Genomic DNA, 22,355 nt, shown 5'->3' with positions numbered 1-22,355 from the left:
TACTTTTACTATAATATAACTTTCCAACTGTTCATGCCAGCTTATGCTTGGTAAAGCTCATTTGATTGAAACTAGTAGCGAAACGCATCGTCGAAAATAAAGGACAGCTGAAGGTTCACAATGAATTTTAACAAAGCATAGAAAGTTGGAATTTGATAGCAGTGCCTTCGTGCATGGTATTAGCGGGTGATGATTGGTCTGTGGATGGTGTCTACAGTGCGTGATGTCCATGCTGTTCGATAGAAAAAAAAGTCTCTCTACAAGCTGCATTTCACGTATTTCAGTGGTTGAGTTGAGTTGCGTCTACTGAAGTTGGGTTCGAATGATAATCAATGCCGTTCTGCAAAATTTTCCTCTAGGCAGCTGCTTACTTCTGATTTGCCAGCTTGTGTCTTCAATTCAAATGCATGCACTGTAAGATCCTTACACTAGCGTCTCCGTTGTGTAAACATCTCCTACATTGCAGGTCAACAAAATGCTGTTCCTTCTGGATGGACCATGGTGCTTGGGGCTCCCCTTGAACGTCAGTGTCTGATTACTTGTCTGTCTCCCCACTTGCATCTGCAAGTGATTTGAAGTCTTCTCTTCTAGACACTTCACGACTTTCAAATCCCTAAATATTGATAGTTGACAACGGTGAAATTATTAATTATTGTGTCTTCAATATACATTGTTTGTAATCTTAATCATGGTTGAAATTATTATATTCGTTACTTTACAACGAAAGCCACATGTGATTTACACAAGCCTCTCCTACAGCTACACATTTTATCCATTTCTCATCTTTAGTTTTGATGTCGTTAAAATATGATTTTGAGGTATAGCTATTGGTCTCTTTCCAGAAATGTTCAAATCAACGTGTGCTCAGGCTTCTGTGAAGACCCATTCCATTCATATGATGAATCACTACAATCGTTTTACTTCATGTATCTTAAATAGATTATTGCATATGCTTGTTGTTATCAGATATTTCCAAACTTTGTCACATGAGAACAAGAACAGAAGATCTTTCCTTTCTCTTACTTGAAGACGTGTTTAGCTGATCCAGTGACTGCAGTTGCCTCTAAACCATAGGCCACATCCTTTCTTTCGATTGCTTTCAGTAGTTCTTCAATTATGATAAAAAAGCGTTTCCCAAAAGACTAAACGCTTCTCAAAGCTTGGAAAGAGACAGTTGGCGAAGACATGTAAGGCGTAGCTGGCTAGCTAGAGTTGAAAACTTGCTAGCACGGCAGAGGAACATCTTGAAATATCAGTTGCTAGTATACAAATGGCGTTATCGCCCACTGCCCCACTTGACTCACCCTCGAGCTGTGCCGGGTCGGTGACGTCCGCCTTCACGAAGACCACACGCCCGCTGCCGAACTGCTGCTCCAGCTCCTGCACGAACTTCTGGCCCACGGCCGCGTCGACGTCCGACAGCGCCACCTGCCAACATGGCGCCCGCTCAGCCATCTCGCTGCCAGCAACGTAAACAAATTGAATACACGAAGTGGCTTCAAAATACACTGCAGGCCATTAAAATTGCTACATCAAGAAGAAATGCAATGGACAAATATACTAGAACAGACATGTGATTACATTTTCACGCAATTTGGGTGCATAGATAATGAGAAATCAGTACCCAGAACAACCACCTCTGGCCGTAATAACGGCCTTGATACGCATGGGCATTGTGTCAAACAGAGCTTGGCTGGCGTGTACAGGTACAGCTGCCCATGCAGCTTCAACACGATACCACAGTTCATCAAGAGTAGTGACTGGCGTATTGTGACGAGCCAGTTGCTCGGCCACTATTGACCAGACGTTTTCAATTGGTGAGCGATCTGGAGAGTGTGTTGGGCAGCAGTAGAACATTTTCTGTATCCAGAAAGGCCCGGACAGGACCTGCAAAATACAGTCGCGCATTATTATGCTGAAATGTAGGTTTTCGCAGGGATCGAATCAAGGGTGGAGCCACAGGTCGTAACACATCTGAACTGTAACGACCACTGTTCAAAGTGCCGTCAATGCGAACAAGAGGTGAACGAGACGTGTAACCAATGGCACCCCATACCATCACGCCGGGTGATACGCCAGTATGGCGATGACGAATATACGCTTCCAATGTGCGTTCACCGCGACGTCGCCAAATACGGAAGCGACCATCATGATGCTGTAAAAAGAACCTGGATTCATCCGAAAAAATGACGTTTTACCATTCGTGCACCCACGTTCGTCGTTGAGTACACCATCGCAGGCGCTCCTGTCTGTGATGCAGCGCCAAGGGTAACCGCAACCACGGTCTCCAAGATGATAGTCCATGCTGCTGCAAACGTCGTGGAACTGTTTGTGCAGATGGTTGTCGTCTTGCAAACGTCCCCTTATGTTGACTCAGGGATCGAGACGTGGCTGCACGATCCGTTACAGCCATGCGGATAAGATGCCTGTCATCTCGATGGCATCGGCGTTCCGTATTACCCTCCTGAACCCACGGATTCCATATTCAGCTAACAGTCATTGGATCTCGACCAAAGCGAGCAGCAATGTCGCGATGCGATAAAGCGCAATCGCGATAGGCTACAACCGACCTTTATCAAAGTCGGAAACGTGATGGTTCGCATTTCTCCTCCTTGCACGAGCCATCACAACAACGATTCACCAGGCAACGCCGGTCAACTGCTGTTTGTATATGTGAAGTCGGTTGGAAACTTTCCTCATGTCAGCACGTTGTAGGTGTCGCCACCGGCGCCAACCTTGTGTGAATGCTCTGAAAAGCTAATCATTCTTATATCACAGCATCTTCTTCCTGTCGGTTATATTCCGTGTCTGTAGCACGCCATCTTCCTGGTGTAGCAATTTTAATGGCCAGCAGTGTAGATATAGAATAAATTAATATCTGAATTCTCTGTTCATGAACGGCATCCGTTTTTCGCCCCTGTATCGACTAAAGGACCACAAAGAGCCTAAGAGAGACACAACATCTAACCGACGTACGGATCAACTAGAACAGTGTCGCATGCCTTCACTTCATGAGACACGGCGGAGAGCATTGAATTTTATCTAGGACGCTAGAGTCCACTGTGGCGATCCGGAGCTTGACACCGCCACCTCTCTTCCTCTTTCTGGTCAAAAAGTAGTGCAGCAAATTTCTTCCACCACCAGTGTAACGGAAACCTGATAGTTAAGAAAGGCAGGATTCGGTTACGATTGTGGACGGGGCCGTACTCAGTTACTATTGGTTGGCCTTTCTTATCACACACAATTTATTTGAAATCAACAACAAATTAAAGTAATGACAATAATTTAAAAATTGTTTCACAGCTGAAAGCCTTAATGGGCATAAATTAAGAACTGTTTGAACTTGTTATACCTTGTATTTACAGTTATTAATATATAAACGAAAAGTGACCAAAGGTGTTAAAGTTCGCTGCAAAAATACAACTGCCAAGTTAGAATTTTAAGGCAAGTAACGACACTTACGGCTGAGTGACTTATTGGCAATAAATTAAGAATTGTTTCAGGGCTGAAAGCCTTACTGGAAATAAATTAAGAATTGTTTCACGTCCGAAGCCTTAAACGCCAAGAATGGCAATTATTTAAAAACAATTAACAAACATACTGTCGAACAGCAAGACAATAGCAAAATTTAATTTCAAAGACAGGCAATTGATCGCCAAACAGGTGAGCCAAATGATAATAAACTCGGTAGCATAACCGTTTAATTTGCTGTAACGCCAAGAGTGGCAATTACACTAGAAAATTTACATCTTACAATAATAACAAGAATAACAAGGTTAGTTCAAAAGAACAAGCAACTGATCCCCAAACAGGTGAGCAAATAATGACAACTTGGTAATACAATACTAATAAAACACAAAGGTCAGTCACAGACGGTGCTCCAGGAATCGATCTCTGAGTAGATCAGGCCAAAAACAATTTCGTGAGCAATGAGAAGGGCAGGCAGGAGTTGCACTCACATCACAAGATGGTAACTCATACTACTGGCAGTCTAACGAATGACTAATGACAATCTGCTGAAGCTACCTAACGTCCGATAACCAATGCAACGATGGAACAACACGCCAAGGCCGGAACTGGCGATCAGCACTATGTCCTCAGAATGCCGTGTTTAGAACGTCCGAAAGGAGAAAGGAACAACTACTACCAAAGTAGAAGAAACACCAACCGACCTACAAATCATGGAAACTGTCAAAATTGCACACCTTACTGGACAGCAGCGGTAAGACGAGGAAACGTACATTGCCGATACACACACTAACCTCCAGGGCAGTTAACTGGGGCATTAGCGGCTACTAGGCAGGAAAAATACCGCTGGTTAAATTAAAAAAACAGTAACACATAGAATGCAGCAATTAGTAACAAGAAGGCGAGGAAAGCTAACTAGATCCGTCTTCCCCAAGCGCTCCACTCGCTGCTCTTCGTCTCGGCGACACTGCGAGTAGCAACACGAACTCAAGTCACTGGAGAATCGCGAAATATCATAATGGTGCGGGTTTCACTACTCGGATTAAAATCCACTCAGCTTAAGGCTTGTTGGATCCGGTTGACGACCAGGTCGTGTACCCTGGCGACCACAGCCCTTCCATCCGGCAGGGCATGCGTGCCGCCAGCGGTCGCGGCGTGTCGTCCCACTGCACCCTTGGCTCCTCCGGAGTCCACAACCGAACTGCTCACTCACACGGCACGGAAGAACAACAACGTCACCCCAAAGATAGAGCCACAGTTACGAAATATCGATAACGCAGCTGCTGCCACTAGCGGACAGGCGACGCTTGCGAAACCAAGTGGCGCCAGTCAAGACGAGAAGAAGACAAACAACCGCAACCATGTCAACTAAACGATACAGTCTGGCCTCCAACAGGGGACGGAAACCTACAACAGCACCAACGCGATCCGGAGCACGGCTCAGTAACGTACCTACAACAAATGAAGCCTATGTTCGTCTGTGAAAATGGACTAGGTAGGCGACCCGAGCTATCAGTAACCGGAAGCCAACCTGCATAACACAACGTGCGTGTTGTATGAGTGTCAGTTTCACTGTCATTTAAACCCTCAACAGATCGGTACATGAAAAACTTAAAACTAACGTTCGGATAAGCTATCTGACTTTGTATTTGAATGCGAAGAACTACAGGAACAAATGAACCAGTAACAGTGAATACCTAAGCTATCTGATTGGTATTTGGCCGGCCGCGGTGGTCTCGCGGTTCTAGGCGCGCAGTCCGGAACCGTGCGACTGCTACGGTCGCAGGTTCGAATCCTGCCTCGGGCATGGATGTGTGTGATGTCCTTTGGTTAGTTAGGTTTAAGTAGTTCTAAGTTCTAGGGGACTAATGACCACAGCAGTTGAGTCCCATAGTGCTCAGAGCCATTTGAACCATTTGATTGGTATTTGAATAAGAATTTACGAGTGATATAGAATCTGGCTTGTTCAACGGAATTTACTGGATTAGAGTACATGACATTTTGTGGTGTGTCAGTGTCTCTGGTTTGCCCTAAGTTTTCGCACTCACCTCCTTAGATGAGTCCCTTTTTCCAAGTGGTTTACAGCAATTCGCAGGGGCATGCAGCAGCAGTGGCTAAAGCTTATTGCTACTAAGAATGAATTTAATAAAAAGGAGTTTGCTTGGGACCTGTTAACTACTAAAAAACATGCAAGAAAGGATTTCATACATCAAGTCTACTTAAAAACTGTAGAAATCATCATGAGCAATAATAGTTGTAGAAGTATTAATAATGGCGAAATGCTTGACACTGATCTTATACGTGTCAATAATGGCTGAGTGCCATATTAACAAATTATTTCACTTTCGAAGTTACATTAACATTTAATAACCACAGTATATTTATAAATTAGTGTGGAGAATTATAATTATTATTCGATGGGTAAGGAGGATTTAGTACTGACAAGCAAAACATGGGATTATTGCAAACTTGGGCTAACAATCAAGAGTCTAACCCTGTAATTGCGCTTTACGCTATGCTTGCGAATTTTACCTTGAGTTCCATCTTCAAGCGTAGTTAAGCCATCTAAATCTCTCCTGGCCATATACACTCCTGGAAACTGAAATAAGAACACCGTGAATTCATTGCCCCAGGAAGGGGAAACTTTATTGACACATTCCTGGGGTCAGATACATCACATGATCACACTGACAGAACCACAGGCACATAGACACAGGCAACAGAGCATGCACAATGTCTCCACTAGTACAGTGTATATCCACCTTTCGCAGCAATGCAGGCTGCTATTCTCCCATGGAGACGATCGTAGAGATGCTGGATGTAGTCCTGTGGAACGGCTTGCCATGCCATTTCCACCTGGCGCCTCAGTTGGACCAGCGTTCGTGCTGGACGTGCAGATCGCGTGAGACGACGCTTCATCCAGTCCCAAACATGCTCAATGGGGGACAGATCCGGAGATCTTGCTGGCCAGGGTAGTTGACTTACACCTTCTAGAGCACGTTGGGTGGCACGGGATACATGCGGACGTGCATTGTCCTGTTGGAACAGCAAGTTCCCTTGCCGGTCTAGGAATGGTAGAACGATGGGTTCGATGACGGTTTGGATGTACCGTGCACTATTCAGTGTCCCCTCGACGATCACCAGACGTGTACGGCCAGTGTAGGAGATCGCTCCCCACACCATGATGCCGGGTGTTGGCTCTGTGTGCCTCGGTCGTATGCAGTCCTGATTGTGGCGCTCACCTGCACGGCGCCAAACACGCATACGACCATCATTGGCACCAAGGCAGAAGCGACTCTCATCGCTGAAGACAACACGTCTACATTCGTCCCTCCATTCACGCCTGTCGCGACACCACTGGAGTCGGGCTGCACGATGTTGGGGCGTGAGCGGAAGACGGCCTAACGGTGTGCGGGACCGTAGCCCAGCTACATGGAGACGGTTGCGAATGGTCCTCGCCGATACCCTAGGAGCAACAGTGTCCCTAATTTGCTGAGAAGTGGCGGTGCGGTCCCCTACGGCACTGCGTAGGATCCTACGGTCTTGGCGTGCATCCGTGCGTCGCTGCGGTCCGGTCCCAGGTCGACGGGCACGTGCACCTTCCGCCGACCACTGGCGACAACATCGATGTACTGTGGAGACCTCACGCCCCACGTGTTGAGCAATTCGGCGGTACGTCCATCCGGCCTCCCGCATGCCCACTATACGCCCTCGCTCAAAGTCCGTCAACTGCACATACGGTTCACGTCCACGCTGTCGCGGCATGCTACCAGTGTTAAAGACTGCGATGGAGCTCCGTATGCCACGGCAAACTGGCTGACACTGACGGCGGCGGTGCACAATTGCTGCGCAGCTAGCGCCATTCGACGGCCAACACCGCGGTTCCTGGTGTGTCCGCTGTGCCGTGCGTGTGACCATTGCTTGTACAGCCCTCTCGCAGTGTCCGGAGCAAGTATGGCGGGTCTGACACACCGGTGTCAATGTGTTCTTTTTTCCATTTCCAGGAGTGTATATGAAATCAGGCTTTGAGTGTGGTAAGATCTGCCATCAACGACGTGAGGGCAGCGTGACACGTCTTGATTTCTGAGGTGTTAAAATAGACTTAATTTATGAAATCCCATCTTACAAGTTATTTAGTAGTTAACAGGTCCCAAGTAAACTCCTTTTTATTAAATTCATTCTTAGTAACCATAGCTTTAGCCGCTGCTGCTGCATGCCACTGCGAATTGCCGTAAACCGCTTGGAAAAAGGCAGCCATCTAAAGAGGTGAGTGCAAAACTTAGGGCAAACCAGAGTCACTGACACACCACAAAATGTGATGTACTCTAATCCAGTAATTCCGTTGCACAAGTCAGATTCTGTATCACTTGTGAATTCTTATTCAAATACACAATCAGATAGCTCAGTTATTCATTCTTATAGGTTCATTTGTTCCTGTAGATTTTCATATTCAGATGCGCACTCGCCGGTCGATGTAGCCGAGCGGTTCTAGGCGCTTCAGATCGGAACCGCGCTGCTGCTACTGTCGCAGGTTACAATCCTGCCTCGGGCATGGATGTGTGTGATGTCCTTAGGTTAGTTAGGTTTAAGTAGTTCTAAGTCTAGGGGACTGATGACCTCAGATGTTAAGTCCCAAAGAGCTTAGAGCCATTTGAACCATTTGAATACGCATCAGATACCTTATCCAAACGTTAGTTTTAAGTTTTTCGTGTAACGATCTGTGAGGGCTTAAACGGCAGTGAAATAACACGCACACAGTGTTGTGCAGGTTAGATTCCTATTACTGATAGCTCAGGTTGGTTATCTAGTCCATTTTCACAGATGAACATAGGCTTCGTTTGTTGTACGAGGATAATCCTAAAAGTAAGGTGTCCTATTTTCTTATAATTACATAGACCTGTTTATTTCTATTATGGTTTACATGAGTATACAGCTTGAACATTTAGCTATTTTTCGACGTAATCGCCATTTCTGTCGATGCATTTTTGTAGACGCTGTGGCAGTTTTTGTATCCCCATGTCATACCAGCTCGGCGCCATGCTGTTCAGAAAGTTATGAACCTCTTCTTTCACGTCGTCGTCGGAGCTGAATCGCTTTCCGGTCAGGTGTTCTTTTAACCTAGGGAACAGGTGATAGTCACTGGGCGCCAAGTCAGTTCTAGAGGGTGTGTGGGTGATTGTGTTCCATTGAAACTGTTGCAGGAGAGCGACGGTTTGCCGAGCGATGTGTGGGCGAGCGTTGTCATGGAGAACGTGTACTCCCTTGCTCAACATTCCTCTTCTCCGGTTCTGAATTGCCCGTTTTAGTTTTTTCAGAGTCTCACAGTACCTGTCAGCGTTAATTGTGGTCCCAGCGATTCAGCTCCTACGACGAGGAGAAAGAATAGGTTCATTACTTTCTGAACAGCATGGCGGCGAGGTGGTATGACATGGGCATACAAAAAGTGCCACAGCGTCTACAAAAATGCATCGACAGAAATGGTGATTACGTCGAAAAATAGCTAAATGTTCGAGTTGTAAACTGATGTAAACTATTGTAGAAATAAACAGGTCTATGTACCTATAAAAAATTAGGAGACCCAACTTTTGGGATTACCCTCGTAGGTACTTGATAACAGGATAACCTACGAGTCGAATGACACCCCACAAGAGCGACTTAACAACATCGACTACACAAACCGGCAATACGAAAACGAGGTGCTAGCCTTCTGACGTCTGGTGCACAATGGCAGATGTGTAAAGAAGGTCGGCGCTGTTGCGGACACATCGGTGGCTTGCGCAACACTGCACATCCCGCGAGGCGTTCTTCAGCGTGGCTTATCAGCGCGGTGCGGACGTTGCACGCTTTCCTCGGCCTTGATCCAGACGCAGCAAACACGTGACCTGTGAACACGTGACTCACGCCCACTCAAACACCCACACACACACTAACCTTGGCTCCCGCGGACAGCAGCGCCCTGCTGAAGGCTCTGCCCAGGCCGCCGGCCGCTCCCGTGATGAGCGCCACCTTGCCAGAGGGGTCCATCCTGCAACACGAGAAAAGTGCTCTGTGCGGCGCCGCAGGACGAGAAGGGTGCAAACGATTCTCTGACAACTCTGGAACACATAGTTGCATAAATATATACAGGGTGGCCCATTGATCGTGACCGGGCCAAAAATCTCACCAAATAAGCGTCAAACGAAAAAACTACAAAGAACGAATCTTGTCTAGCTCGAAAGGGTAAACCAAATGGCGCTATGGTTGGCCCTCTAGATGGCGCTGCCATAGGTCAAACGGATATCAACTGCGTTTTTAAATAGGAACCGCCATTTTTTATTACATATTCGTGTATTATGTACAGAAAACTGAATGTTTTTGTTGGACCACGTTTTTCCATTGTGATAGATGGCGCTGCAATTTTAGACGAACAGTTGGTAACAGGTAGGTTTTTTTTAAATTAAAATACAGAACGTAGGTACGTTTGAACATTTTATTTCGGTTGTTCCAATGTCATACATGTACCTTTGTGAACTTATCATTTCTGAGAATGCATGCTGTTACAGCGTGATTACCTGTAAATACCACATTAATGCAATAAATGGTCAAAATGAAGTCCGTCAACCTCAATGCATTTGGGTAGTTCGCCTTCGGTAATGATTGACAATGCGCTGACGCATGTTGTCAGGCGTTGTCGGTGGATCACAACAGCAAATATCTTTCAACTTCCCCCACAGAAAGAAATCCAGGGACGTCAGATCCGGTGAACGTGCGGGCCATGGTATGGTGCTTCGACGACCAATCCACCTGTCATGAAACATGCTCTTCAATACCGCTTCGACCGCACGCGATCTATGTGCCGGACATCCACCATGTTGGAAGTACATCGCCATTCTGTCATGCAGTGAAACATCTTGTAGTAACATCGGTAGAACATTACGTAGGAAATCAGCATACATTGCACCATTTAGATTGCCATCGATAAATAGGCGCTAATTCATCCTTCCTCCCATAATGCCGCATCACACATTAATCCTCCAAGGCTGCTGATGTTCCACTTGTCGCAGCCAAAGTGGATTTTCTGTTGCGCAATAGTGCATATTATGTCGGTTTACGTTACCGCTGTTGGTGAATGACACTTCGTCGCTAAATAGAACGCATGCAAAAAATCTGTCATCGTTCCGTAATTTCTCTTGTGCCCAGTGGCAGAACTGTACACGGCGTTCAAAGTCGTTGTCATGCAATTCCTGGAGCATAGAAATGTGGTACGGGTGCAATCGATGTTGATGTAGCACTCTCAACACCGACGTTTTTGAGACTCCCGATTTCGCGCAGTTTGTCTGCTGCTGATGTGCGGATTGGCCGCGACAGCAGCTAAAACACCTACTTGGGAATCATAATTTGTTGCAGGTCGTGGTTAACGTTTCACATGTGGCTGAGCACTTCCTGTTTCGTTTAATAACGTAACTATCCGGCGAACGGTCCGGACACTTGGATGATGTCGTCCAGGATACCGAGCAGCATACATAGCACACGACCGTTGGGCATTTTGATCACAATAGCCATACATCAACACGATATCGACATTTTCAGAAATTGGTAAACGGTCCACTTTAACACGGGTAATGTATCACGAAGCAAATACCGTCCACACTGGCGGAATGTTACGTGATACCACGTTCTTATACGTTTGTGACTATTACAGTGCCATCTATCACAAAGCGAAAAAAGTGTTCCAACTAAAACATTCTTAACGTATTACACGAATATGTAATAAAAAATGGGGGTCCTTATTTTAAAAAACGCAGTTGATATCCGTTTGACCTACGGCAGCGCCATATAGGTGGCCAACCGTAGTATTCCAGTAAGGTACAGATAATCCTTGCCCCGTGGCGGGAGTCAGTGACCCGACAGGTGACGCATACTGGAGAGCAAGTAACTCCACACATACGATTTCAAAAATCTTTTCCTGATTTCGAGGTTGATGCTCTTAGATGTTAAGATGTTTTTCTTCCTGTTAAAAGCAGCCTTTGCTTGAGCAATTCTACTTCTCACTTCTTCCGAACTCCTTACATCCCTGGTACTATTACTGCCCAGATAAGTAAATTTATCAACTTGTTCAAGCAGTTCATTGCCTACATGAACTTGGACTTTCACTGATCTTTCTTGTCGCATGCCACTACTTTTGTTTTTGCTTTATTAATTCTCATATTATATTCTTCCCCCATAACTTCATCCATTCTATTCAGTAGGACTACAAGATCTTCTTCACTTTCAGCTAGGACAGTTATATCATCGGCATACCTTATCATATCTATCCGTTGGCCATGAATTACTACACCTGTCTGTGAATTTTCTCTTACTTTTTTCAGCGCCTCTTCGATGTAGAGGTTAAAGATAACAGGGGATAGTGCGCAACCTTGTCGGACACCTTTCCGTATCTGCACCTCTTCTTGTTTTGTCCGTCTTTCTTACCACAACTGGCTATCGAGAGGCGTGCCGACGCATATCTGGAGAACGGGTGGCAACCAGGTTTGCAGGACGTCGTGTGGCCACAAGCTTCATAAAAAAACAGTTTGCTTGTCAGTTTCTATGCTTGTTCTCTGAAGTATCTTATCATTTGGTCTCACGAAAGAGTCCTTACGACAGCATAAAAGTCTTACGTGGCAACCGGGAATCGAATCTATGGCCTTCGCGTCCGTAGTAACCGACTGTAACGAATAGATGACGAAGGTAGACTGATACTGCAGAGCGTTCGACGTGTTGGCAGCCGCTGCGTACGTGCCTCCCAGCCACGCCTCCGTAATCTGAAGGCTCGGCGCACTTGTCAAGCCTGACCTTGACCGAGACAAGTGGGCTGTTCAGTCGCACGCCGTACCGAACGGCCGTTAGCTAACCTTGTGTCGTAACATTATGAAACCAAGGAAACTAGCTAGCTAAGGGGAGATAAATGTAGATTTACGACTCAGCATCCTGTCAAAGAACGCATCGTTTTTAACGTGGCGAAATCGACCGATATAAAGAAAACCTTTGAATTTTTCCGTAGGAGTATTACAGGGCCGTTGTTGATCTTGACAAATGTAGACAGCTGTTGTTGTTGTGGTCTTCATTCCAGACACAAGTTTGATGCAGCTCTCCATGCTACTCTATCCTCTGCAAGCTTCTTCATCTCCCAATACCTATTGCAACCTACATCCTTCTGAATCTGCTTAGTGTATTCATCTCTTGGTCTCCCTCTACGATTTTTACTCTCCGTCCTTCCCTCCAACACTAAACTGATGATCCGTTGATACCTCAGAACGTGTCCTACCAACCGATCCCTTCTTCTAGTCAAGTTGTCCCACAAATTCCTGTTCTCCTCAATTCTATTCAGTACCTCCTCATTACTTACGTAATCCACCCATCTAATCTTCAGCATCCTTCTGTAGCATCACATTTCGAAAGCATTTTGTTCTTTTCTAAACTATTTATCGCCCACGCTTCACTTCCATACATGGCTACACTCCATACAAATACTTTCAGAAACGACTTCCTGACACTTAAATCTACACTCGATGTTAACAAATTTCTCTCCTTCAGGAAGGCTTTTCTTGCCAGAGGCAGTCCACATTTTATATCCTCTCTACTTCGACCATCGTCAGTTATTTTACTCCCTAAATAGCAAAACTCATCTAGTACTTTAAGTCTCCCATTTCCTAATCTAATTCCCTCAGCATCACCCGACTTAATTCGACTACATTCCATTGTCCTCGTTTTGCTTTTGTTGATGTTCATCTTATATCCTCCTTTCAAGACACTGTCCACTCCGTTCTACTGCTCTTCCAGGTCCTTTGCTGTCTGTGACAGAATTGGAATGTCGTCGGCAAACCTCAAAGTTTTTATTTCTTCTCCATGGATTTTAATTCCTACTCCGAATTTTTTCTCTTATTTCCTTTACTGCTTGCACAATACACCAGACTGAATATCATTGGAGATTGAATATCACACCCTTCTCAACCACTGCTTACCTTTCGTGCCCCCCAACTGTTATAAGTGCCATCTGGTTTCTGTAAGTAGTACAGCAGAAAAAGCTGGAAGTTCCTTGGGGTTTGTTTGGGAAATATGCTCTGGCCTATAGAATCGACGATTGGTGCACAGACTGGCTTAAGATCTTGAAAGTAGGTAACAGTAACGGATCAACATTACCAAACGGCTAACTAACCCGCATGTGTATCTAGCAGCTTCCAGGGGCGCCAAAAATTTGATTTTCAGTATTTGACAAAATTATTGACCGAATTTAATATTTTAAAATGCTGTACGTACGTAATCTGCTCATTAAGAGGTATAATCTTACGCTAAATGTTTATCTCAATAAGTCACGCATTAAAGTTAGAAACTGTATGTAGGATGTCCCTACTAAGGGTCGTTAGGCTCCTTGTATCTGGTGTTTTGGCAGACATTTGAAATTTCATTCTTGCAACATGGCCGCGCGGGGTAACCGCTCGGACTAAGGCGCCTTGCCACGGTTCGCGCGGGTCCCTCTGTCGGGGGCTCGAGTCCTCCCTCGGGCATTGGTGTGTGTGTTGTCCTTAGCGTTAGTTTAAGTCAGATTACGTAGTGTGTAATCCTAACAACCGATAGCCTCAGCAGCTTGGTCCCATAGGAACCTACCGCAAATTAAAATTTTAACTCGCAACATGTAGCTGTGGTCGGTCCAAACAAACACTGCTCATGACGTCTGTCAGGCGATACTCAGCGTCACGGGTGATTTCTAAAGCGGAATTTTGCGTGACCCCGACCCTTCGACAGAGCGGTCAACATTTAGTCTAGTGTAATATTCGTTTTGTCGATATGTGTCAACAGGGACAGTAAAACACAAAGAACAACCAGTAGTACTGCAGCGACAACTGCCAATGCCATGCAGCAGCGCTGCTCATTCGCTGCTGGAACACTCATTATTATTAATCATATTTTACTGTCGTATATACTGTAGTATTTTACACTGATACTACAAATGGAATGTAGTCGAATTAAGTCGGGTGATGCTGAGGGAATTAGATTAGGAAATGAGACACTTAAAATAGTACTGGAGTTTTGCTATTTCGGGAGCAAAAAACTGATGATGGTCGAAGTAGGGAGGATATAAAATGTAGACTGGCAATGGCAAGGAAAGCGTTTATGAAGAAGAGAAATTTGTTAACATCGAGTATAGATTTAAGTGTCAGGAAGTCGTTTCTGAAAGTATTTGCATGAAGTGTAGCCATGTATGGAAGTGAAAAGTGGACGATAAATAGTTTAGACAAGAAGAGAAGTGAAGTTTTCGAAATGTGGTGCTACAGAAGAATGCTGAAGATTAGATGGGTAGATCACGAAACTAATTAGGAGGTATTGAATAGATTGGGGAGAAGAGAAGTTTGTGGCACAACTTGACTAGAAGAAGGGATCCGTTGGTAGATGTCCTGAGGCATCAAGGGATCACAAATTTAGCATTGGAGGGCAGCGTGGAAGGTAAAAATCGTAGAGGGAGACCAAGAGATGAATACACTAAACAGGTTGAGAAGGATGTAGGTTGCAGTAGGTACTGGGAGATGAAGGAGCTTGCACAGGATAGAGTAGCATGGAGAGCTGCATCAAACCAGTCTCAGGACTGAAGACCACAACAACAACTACAAATATCGCACCAGACTGTTTCGATGGAGTTATACTTCTTCAGTTCTCAACTTCCTCTCGATTGCTTGCTTAACATCAACTAAGTTAACTCATTTATAATCAGAAATCAGAACCTGTTTTATGCAGGGGATTCTTTAAAGAATCAGGCTTTACTGTTACTGTCTGGAAATTAACAGTGTTGGGCTAAAATCTACCTTCATCCCTTAGGAATGGGAATGAAAAGGGGGCGAAATAGATGCATAGCTCAGTAACACCTGAAGCAATTGCAACCAGTCATTTTTTTTTTTTTTTGCGTGGGACTTGCTCTGGGAGTAAGATTCCCCACTATCACTATGGGTGGGAGTGCGAATAAGTAGGGGTAAAAATAGTCGAAAACAATCTGATAGTGTTTATATCCTGTTCTTTGTTGACTGGAATACTTTCAAAAATACACTACTGGACATTAAAATTGCTACACCACGAAGATGACGCGCTAGAGACGCGAAATTTAGTCAACAGGAAGAAGATGCTGTGATATGCAAATCATTAGCTTTTCAGAGCATTCACAGAATGTTGGCGCCGTTGGCGACACCTACAACGTGCGGGCATGAGGAAAGTTCCCAACCGATTTCTCATACACAAGCAGCAGTTGACCGGCGTTGCCTGGTAAAACGTTGTTGTGATGCCTCGTGTAAGGAGGAGAAATACGTACCATCACGTTTCCGACTTTGATAAAGGTCGGATTGTAGAAAATCGCGATTGCGGTTTATCGTATCGCGACATTGGTGCTCGCCTTGGTCTAGATCCAATGGCTGTTAGCAGAATGTGGAATCGGTGGGTTCAGGAGGGTAATACGGAACGCCCTTCTGGATCCCAATGGGCTCGTATCACTAGCAGTCGAGATGACAGGCATCTTATCCGCATGGCTGTAACGGATCGTGCAGCCACGTCTCGATCCCTGATTCAACAGATGGGTACGTTTGCAAGACGACAACCATCTGCACGAACAGTTCGACGTCGGTTGCAGCAGCATGGACTATCAGTTCGGAGACCATGGCTGCAGTTACCCTTGACGCTGCGTCACAGACTGCATCACCCCTGCGATGGTGTACTCAACGACGAACCTGGGTGCACGAATGGCAAAACATCATTTTTTACGATGAATCCAGGTTCTGTTTATAGCATCATGATGTTCGCATCAGTGTTTGGCGACATCGCAGTGAACGCACATTGGAACCGTGTATTCGTCATCGCCATAGTGGCTTATCACCCGGCGTGATGATGGTATGGGGTGCCATTGGTTACACGTCTCGGTCACCTCTTGTTCGCATTGACTGCACTTTGAACAGTGGATCTTACATTTCAGATGTGTTACGATCCGTGGCTCTACCCTTCATTCCATCCCTGCGAAACCCTACATTTCAGCCGGATAATGCACGACCGCACGTTGCAGTTCCTGTACGGGCCTTTCTGGATACAGAAAATGTTCGACTGCTGCCCTGGCCAGCACATTCTCCAGATCTCTCACCAATTGAAAACGTCTGGTCAATGGTGGCCGAGCAACTAGCTCGTCACAATACGCCAGTCACTACTCTTGATAGACTGTGGTATCGTGTTGAAGCTGCATGGGCAGCTAGCTGTACGCGTAATCCAAGCTCTGTTTGACTCAATGCCCAGGCCATGCGTATCAAGGCCGTTATTACGGCCACAGGTGGTTGTTCTGGGTACTGATTTCTCTGGGTCTATGCACCCAAATTGCGTGAAAATGTAACGTCAGTTCTAGTATAACATATTTGTCCAGTAGGTACCCGTTTATCATCTGCATTTCTTCTTAGTGCCGTCCGTTGGTAACGGAGCGGTTCTAGGAGCTTCAGTCTGGAACCGCGCGACCCCTACGGCCGCAGGTTCGAATCCTGCCTCGGGCATGGGTGTGTGTGATGTGATGTTAGTTAGGTTTAAGTAGTTCTAAGATATAGGGGACTGATGACCTCAGATGTTAAGTCCCATAGTGTTCAGAGCCATTTGAACCATTTTTTTCTTCTTGGTGTAGCAATTTTAATGGCCAGTAGTATAAAGTGGAATTTGTCTCCTACACTACGTGATCAGTAGAATACGGGCACCCCCAAAACATACGTTTTAAATATTAGGTGCTTTGTGCTGCGACCTACCGCCAGGTACCCCATATCAGCGATCTCAGTAGTCATTAGACATTGTGAGAAAGCAGAATGGGGCGTTCTGCGGAACTCATGCACCTCCATTGTTATCAAGTGATTGGGTGTCACTTGTGTCACGCGTCTGCACGCGAGGTTGCCACACTCCAAATATCCCTAGGTCTACTGTTTCCGGCGTGATAATGAAATGGAAACTTGAAGGGACACGTACAGCACAAAAGCGTACAGGTCGACCTCGTCCGTTGACTGACAGAGAGCGCCGACAGTTGAAGAGGGTCTTAATGTGTAATAGGCAGACATCTATCTAGACCACTACACAGGAATTCCAAACTACATTAGGATCCAGTGCAAGTACTATGACAGTTAGGCGGGAGGTGAGAAACTTGTATTTCATGGTCGAGCGGCTACTCATAAGCCACACAGCATACAGGTAAATGCCAAACGACGCCTCGCTTGGTGTAAGGAGCGTTAACACTGGACAATAGAACAGTGGAAAAATGTTGCGTGGAGTGACAAATCACAGTACACAGTGTGGCGATACGATGGCATGGTGTGGGTATGGCGAATGCCCGGTGTAAGTCACCTGCCAGCGTGTGTAGTGCCAGCAGTAAAATTCGGAGGCGGTGGTGTTATGGTGTGGTCGTGTTTCTCATAGTGGGGGCTTGCAGCCCTTGCTGTTTTGCATGGCACTATCACAGCACAGGCCTACACTGATGTTTTAAGCACCTTCTTGCTTCCCACTGTTGAAGAGCAATTCGGGGATGGCGATTGCATCTTTCAACACGATCGAGCACCTGTTCATAATGCACGGCCCGTGGCGGAGTGGTTACACTACAATAACATCTCTGTAAGGGACTGGCCTACACAGAGTCCTGACATGAATCCTATAGAGCACCTTAGGGATGTTTTGGAACGCCGACTTCGTGCCAGGCCTCACCGACCGACATCGATACCTCTCCTCAGTGCAGCACTCCGTGAAGAATAGGCTGTTATTCCCCAAGAAATCGTCCAGCACCTGATTGAACGTATGTCTGCGAGAGAGGAAACTGTCATCAAGGCTAAGGGTGGGCCAACAGCATACTGAATTCCAGCAGCCGGCCGCGGTGGTCTAGCGGTTCTAGGGCTCCGTCCGGAACCGCGCGACTGCTACGGTCGCAGGTTCGAATCCTGCCTTGGCCATGGATGTATGTGATGTCCTTAGGTTAGTTAGGTCTAAGTAGTTCTAAGTTCTAGGGGACTGACGACCACGGATGTTAAGTCCCATAGTTCTAAGAGACATTTGAACCATTTTTGATGCTGGCTGTAATTTTATGTTTAGCATTTGACGATGCCATTATGGCTCCAGTATGTTAGGACACGTTTTTATGAAACAGGTATGCTTTTCACTCGAAGCTTTCGCCAACTTGTAGAATGTGTACGGTGCTGCGAGTGTTTAACGAGAGGAGGAATTACCTGTATGTTGAAATGTAAATCGATTTTACGTTTTTAATATCACTTTGTATTTTATTTCGAGGTAGTCCCGGGAATTACTGAGAGGCAGTTGAAGGTCATACATTGATCGCAGCACAGAAGGTAATGGAACGTATATCGATAAACCGAGCACGTATGGCATAAGAACTATGTATTGCATAAGACATAATTTAAATGCCAATTAAAACATTAAGGACTTATCGATAGCGTAATCGTATTGTGCGTTATTTTCTAGTTCCAAGAGATAATGATACAAGACTTGCCTACCTGCCTGGGTGTAGTATTGTTCAAACGATGAAGGTACGCGCCTGCCGTCTGCACGTAAGGGATTATATAGGCCGCCGCGGACACCTCACACGGGACTATCGAGATTGGTTAGATAGTGGCGACGCCGCTATTTGCTTGTCAAATCTTGTAAACATGGCGTCGTGTCCCGATAAAGCGGCGTTGTTTCAGATGAAAAGTGGCAACCCTTGCGCTGTCTTGTCTGGTGTGACAGCGCTTAAGGAGTTGCTCCTTCGTTGAGTCTTCTGTCGCACTACGGGCCTTCTTCGGTGTTTGCTTTTGTACGCGAGTCACTAGACTTCATATTAAAACTATAAATAGTAACAATTAGTGGAAACATGAAATGGAATGGCCACATACGCTCAGTCATAGGTAAAGCAAATGGTAGACTTCTGTCCACTGGTAAGATACCGGGTAAAGGCAGTCACTGAACAAAAGAGACTGCTTACAAATCTCTCGTGTGTCCCATCCTAGAATATGTCTCAGGTATGAAGGACCCGTACCAAGTAGGACTAACAGCTGATGTTGAATGTAACAAAACAGGGCAACATTAAGTGTCCAAGGTTCGTTCTATTCATGGCAGCGAGTAACTGAAATGCTGAAGAACATTAGCTGGCAGTGCTTAAATTAGAACGTCTTTTATTCTTTGAAAGCTGCAAAGTTTCAAGAACGCAAATGTATCGCTAACATATCCTAATCTGTAACTTCTCCCTTACACTTCACACTGTTTTGCAGAGTCTAGGACAGATAAATCTCTTGATAGTCTCTTTTATTAACCATTTTCGATTCGACTCACTTCTCCCAAAAAGACAATGGGGCGTTTTTTCTGCTTTCTTAGAAGGTTGACAGTCTGGTTTACGAATAGTTGCGGTATGACAGAGATGACTTAACGCAGCAATGCAGTTATTACCCTGTTGTTCTTGCCACTGAATCACCTTACCTTGTGCATTTTGTTAATTGCACACAGCAGGGCTCAAAACTTTTTAATACTCGCTCTTCAGAGGTTTTTAAAACAGGTTCAGGTCCTAGGCAGCACTACAGAAAACCGTCTCCAATATGTCACCAAAATCTTTAACCCTACATTTCGCACTACTTTAAATTTTGATAAAAAATATTATTGTGTTTCAGTAGGAGGTCTTTAATGCATGAAATGAAACATTTAAATTAATTAATAAAATAAATTAATAAAAATGCAAAGGATCTGGAAATACACAACAACTTAAACTAACAAAAAAATTTCGTGACAACCAGCAGCTTACAGCTACATGGTGTATACGTACCGCCTTGTGATAAAACATCTCGTTGTCCATACAGGCGCAGTCGGATGTCTATGGCTAATGGTTCAACGAGTGCCTTGAGAATGTTAACAACTGCAAAGATTGCAGAAGCATAAGGTGCTGATGAAGCAATAGAGTGTAACACATTGTTACGACCAACACATTCACACGTGTCATATATGAGGCACTATATGCCAAAAAGCTAAACATTTGCTTGGAAAAACATATATTTACATATATATTACTCATAAAGTCATGTTCTCCGTAACAGAAGACGCTGTGGTGTTGCACGTTTTTCCCTTCTTCGTCATAGAAGTGCTGATGAGGAATTTGAATTATTAAAACACAGCGGAGTGAAAGAGTTTGCGCCCTCTAGCAGTCCAATGTAAATAAATATATAGTGATCACAATATCCATATCTATGCCACGATCTGGCCCCCTCTGCTGTGCTTCAGTCATTTCGTGCACGAAGAAAAAAATCTTAATATGTGATACGACTGGAAGGACCCTCTGCTGTCCACAGTGGTTTCCAAAATTCGACTGTGGATGTAAATTATTAAGAGTAAAGATATTAAAGCGTTTCTGCTACATTCACAGAAGATCGAGAATCTGATGCAGACAATTGAAAATACGGAACACAAACACCACACTAGAGACGGGCGTACAACTCCACCCCAATCGATCGTAACAAACCAGCATCACACGTCTAAGTTACATACACAATAACAATTTTAATAATCAGCAAAGATAATCTCAGAACTTGCCAAAAAAGTATTTCTGAATACAAAACGCAGAACTGTCTCTGACTACTAATAAAAACTTTCTGGGACTTGGGTTCGATGCAAGCCACTGTTTATATTGTGAAAAAGATCATCAGTAATTAATGCCGAAGACTTCCTATATAAGAAATCATCCTCGTCCAGCCAACGGCCTTGTCAAAGGGGGTGGATGAGTGGATGGAAGTTCAGGGTGCTTTCTTTTCTGTGTTACGGGAAACTGCGTAAGAATGAGTAACGATCAACCACGTGAGGATGTAGAAGGCAATGGTAACTACCGTACAGAAGACACATAACAGGTGATAATGAGATATAGATTATAAATCCGACGAAAGGGCAACTATCATTAGCAGTTGCAACATAAGATGTCTGAATGGGGAAGGGAAGCTAAGAAATCTAACAAGGGGATCAGATGGAGTCGGTTTTTTTATATATTTCATTTATTTTTTGTGATTCGTAAAATGGCACCCGCGATCTAGGTTCAAATGGCTCTGAGCACTATGGGACTCAACTTCTGAGGTCATCAGTCCCCTAGAACTTAGAACTACTTAAACCTAACTAACCTAAGGGTATCACACACATCCATGCCCTAGGCAGGATTCGAACCTGCGACCGTAGCGGTCGCGCAGTTCCAAACTGTAGCGCCTAGAACCGCTCGGCCACTCAGGCCTGCCGCGACCTAGGGGTAGCGCTTTTGATTAGTAATCAAAACATCCTCGGTCCTAGGTTCGAAACGTGCCACGGCTTTTGATTGATAATTGGCACTGGCGGCCAAAGACTTCCGGCATAAGGAGTCACCTTCATTCTGTCAACGGCCTTGTCAAAGAGGGCGGAGGAGCGGACAGAGGTTCAGGGCACTCTCTTGTCTTTGCGGTGGAAAACTGCCCCTCAAGGTGGAAGAACCAGCACCGATCAACGGCATAAGGATACAGAAGGCAAAGGAAACGTAACTTGTATCCACGGAACATATAGCCAGGAACTGAAAAGTGTCATGATGGTCTCTCCATTGACTGAAGAATCCAGAACAGTTCCACATTCGGATACCCGGGAGGGGACTGGCAAGGGGGAGGTGCCAATGTCGCAGTCTGAATATGAAGAGCTGGAGAAAGTATATGAGGATATTGAAAGGATAACACAGTATGTAAATGGAGATGAAAATTTAATAGTCATGGGATATTGGGGGATTGGAATGCATTTGTAGGGGAAGCAGTAGTAGAAAGGGTTAATGGAGAATATGGCCTTGGGACAAGGAATGAGAGAGGAGAAAGAGTACTTGGGTTCTGTAATAAATCTCACCCAGTAAT

General features: G+C 45.1%; 1 protein-coding gene across 2 annotated transcripts in view; it reads right to left on the bottom strand.

Moving 5' to 3' along the window:
* The window catches only part of LOC126354464 (15-hydroxyprostaglandin dehydrogenase [NAD(+)]-like), a 44,997-nt gene extending 25,934 nt beyond the window's left edge, over nucleotides 1-19,063 (bottom strand). The window contains exons 1-3 of one of the 2 annotated variants that reach the window (XM_050004162.1): nucleotides 18,981-19,063; nucleotides 9,400-9,493; nucleotides 1,305-1,428 (exon numbers count right to left, since the gene is read on the bottom strand). In XM_050004162.1, the coding sequence (XP_049860119.1) occupies nucleotides 1,305-1,428; nucleotides 9,400-9,492 (217 nt within the window). In that variant the 5' untranslated portion in view covers nucleotide 9,493; nucleotides 18,981-19,063. Of the gene's footprint in view, nucleotides 1-1,304; nucleotides 1,429-4,262; nucleotides 4,350-9,399; nucleotides 9,494-18,980 lie in introns of those variants that run through there. The other variant, XM_050004163.1, reaches the window with a different exon arrangement.
* Nucleotides 19,064-22,355: the final 3,292 nt, after the last annotated feature.

This window comes from Schistocerca gregaria, chromosome 3 (genome assembly GCF_023897955.1).
Source record: "Schistocerca gregaria isolate iqSchGreg1 chromosome 3, iqSchGreg1.2, whole genome shotgun sequence".
Lineage (NCBI taxonomy): Eukaryota > Metazoa > Arthropoda > Insecta > Orthoptera > Acrididae > Schistocerca > Schistocerca gregaria.
Note: the sequence above shows the minus strand (reverse complement) of the source record. Positions and strands in the feature narration are given on the sequence as shown.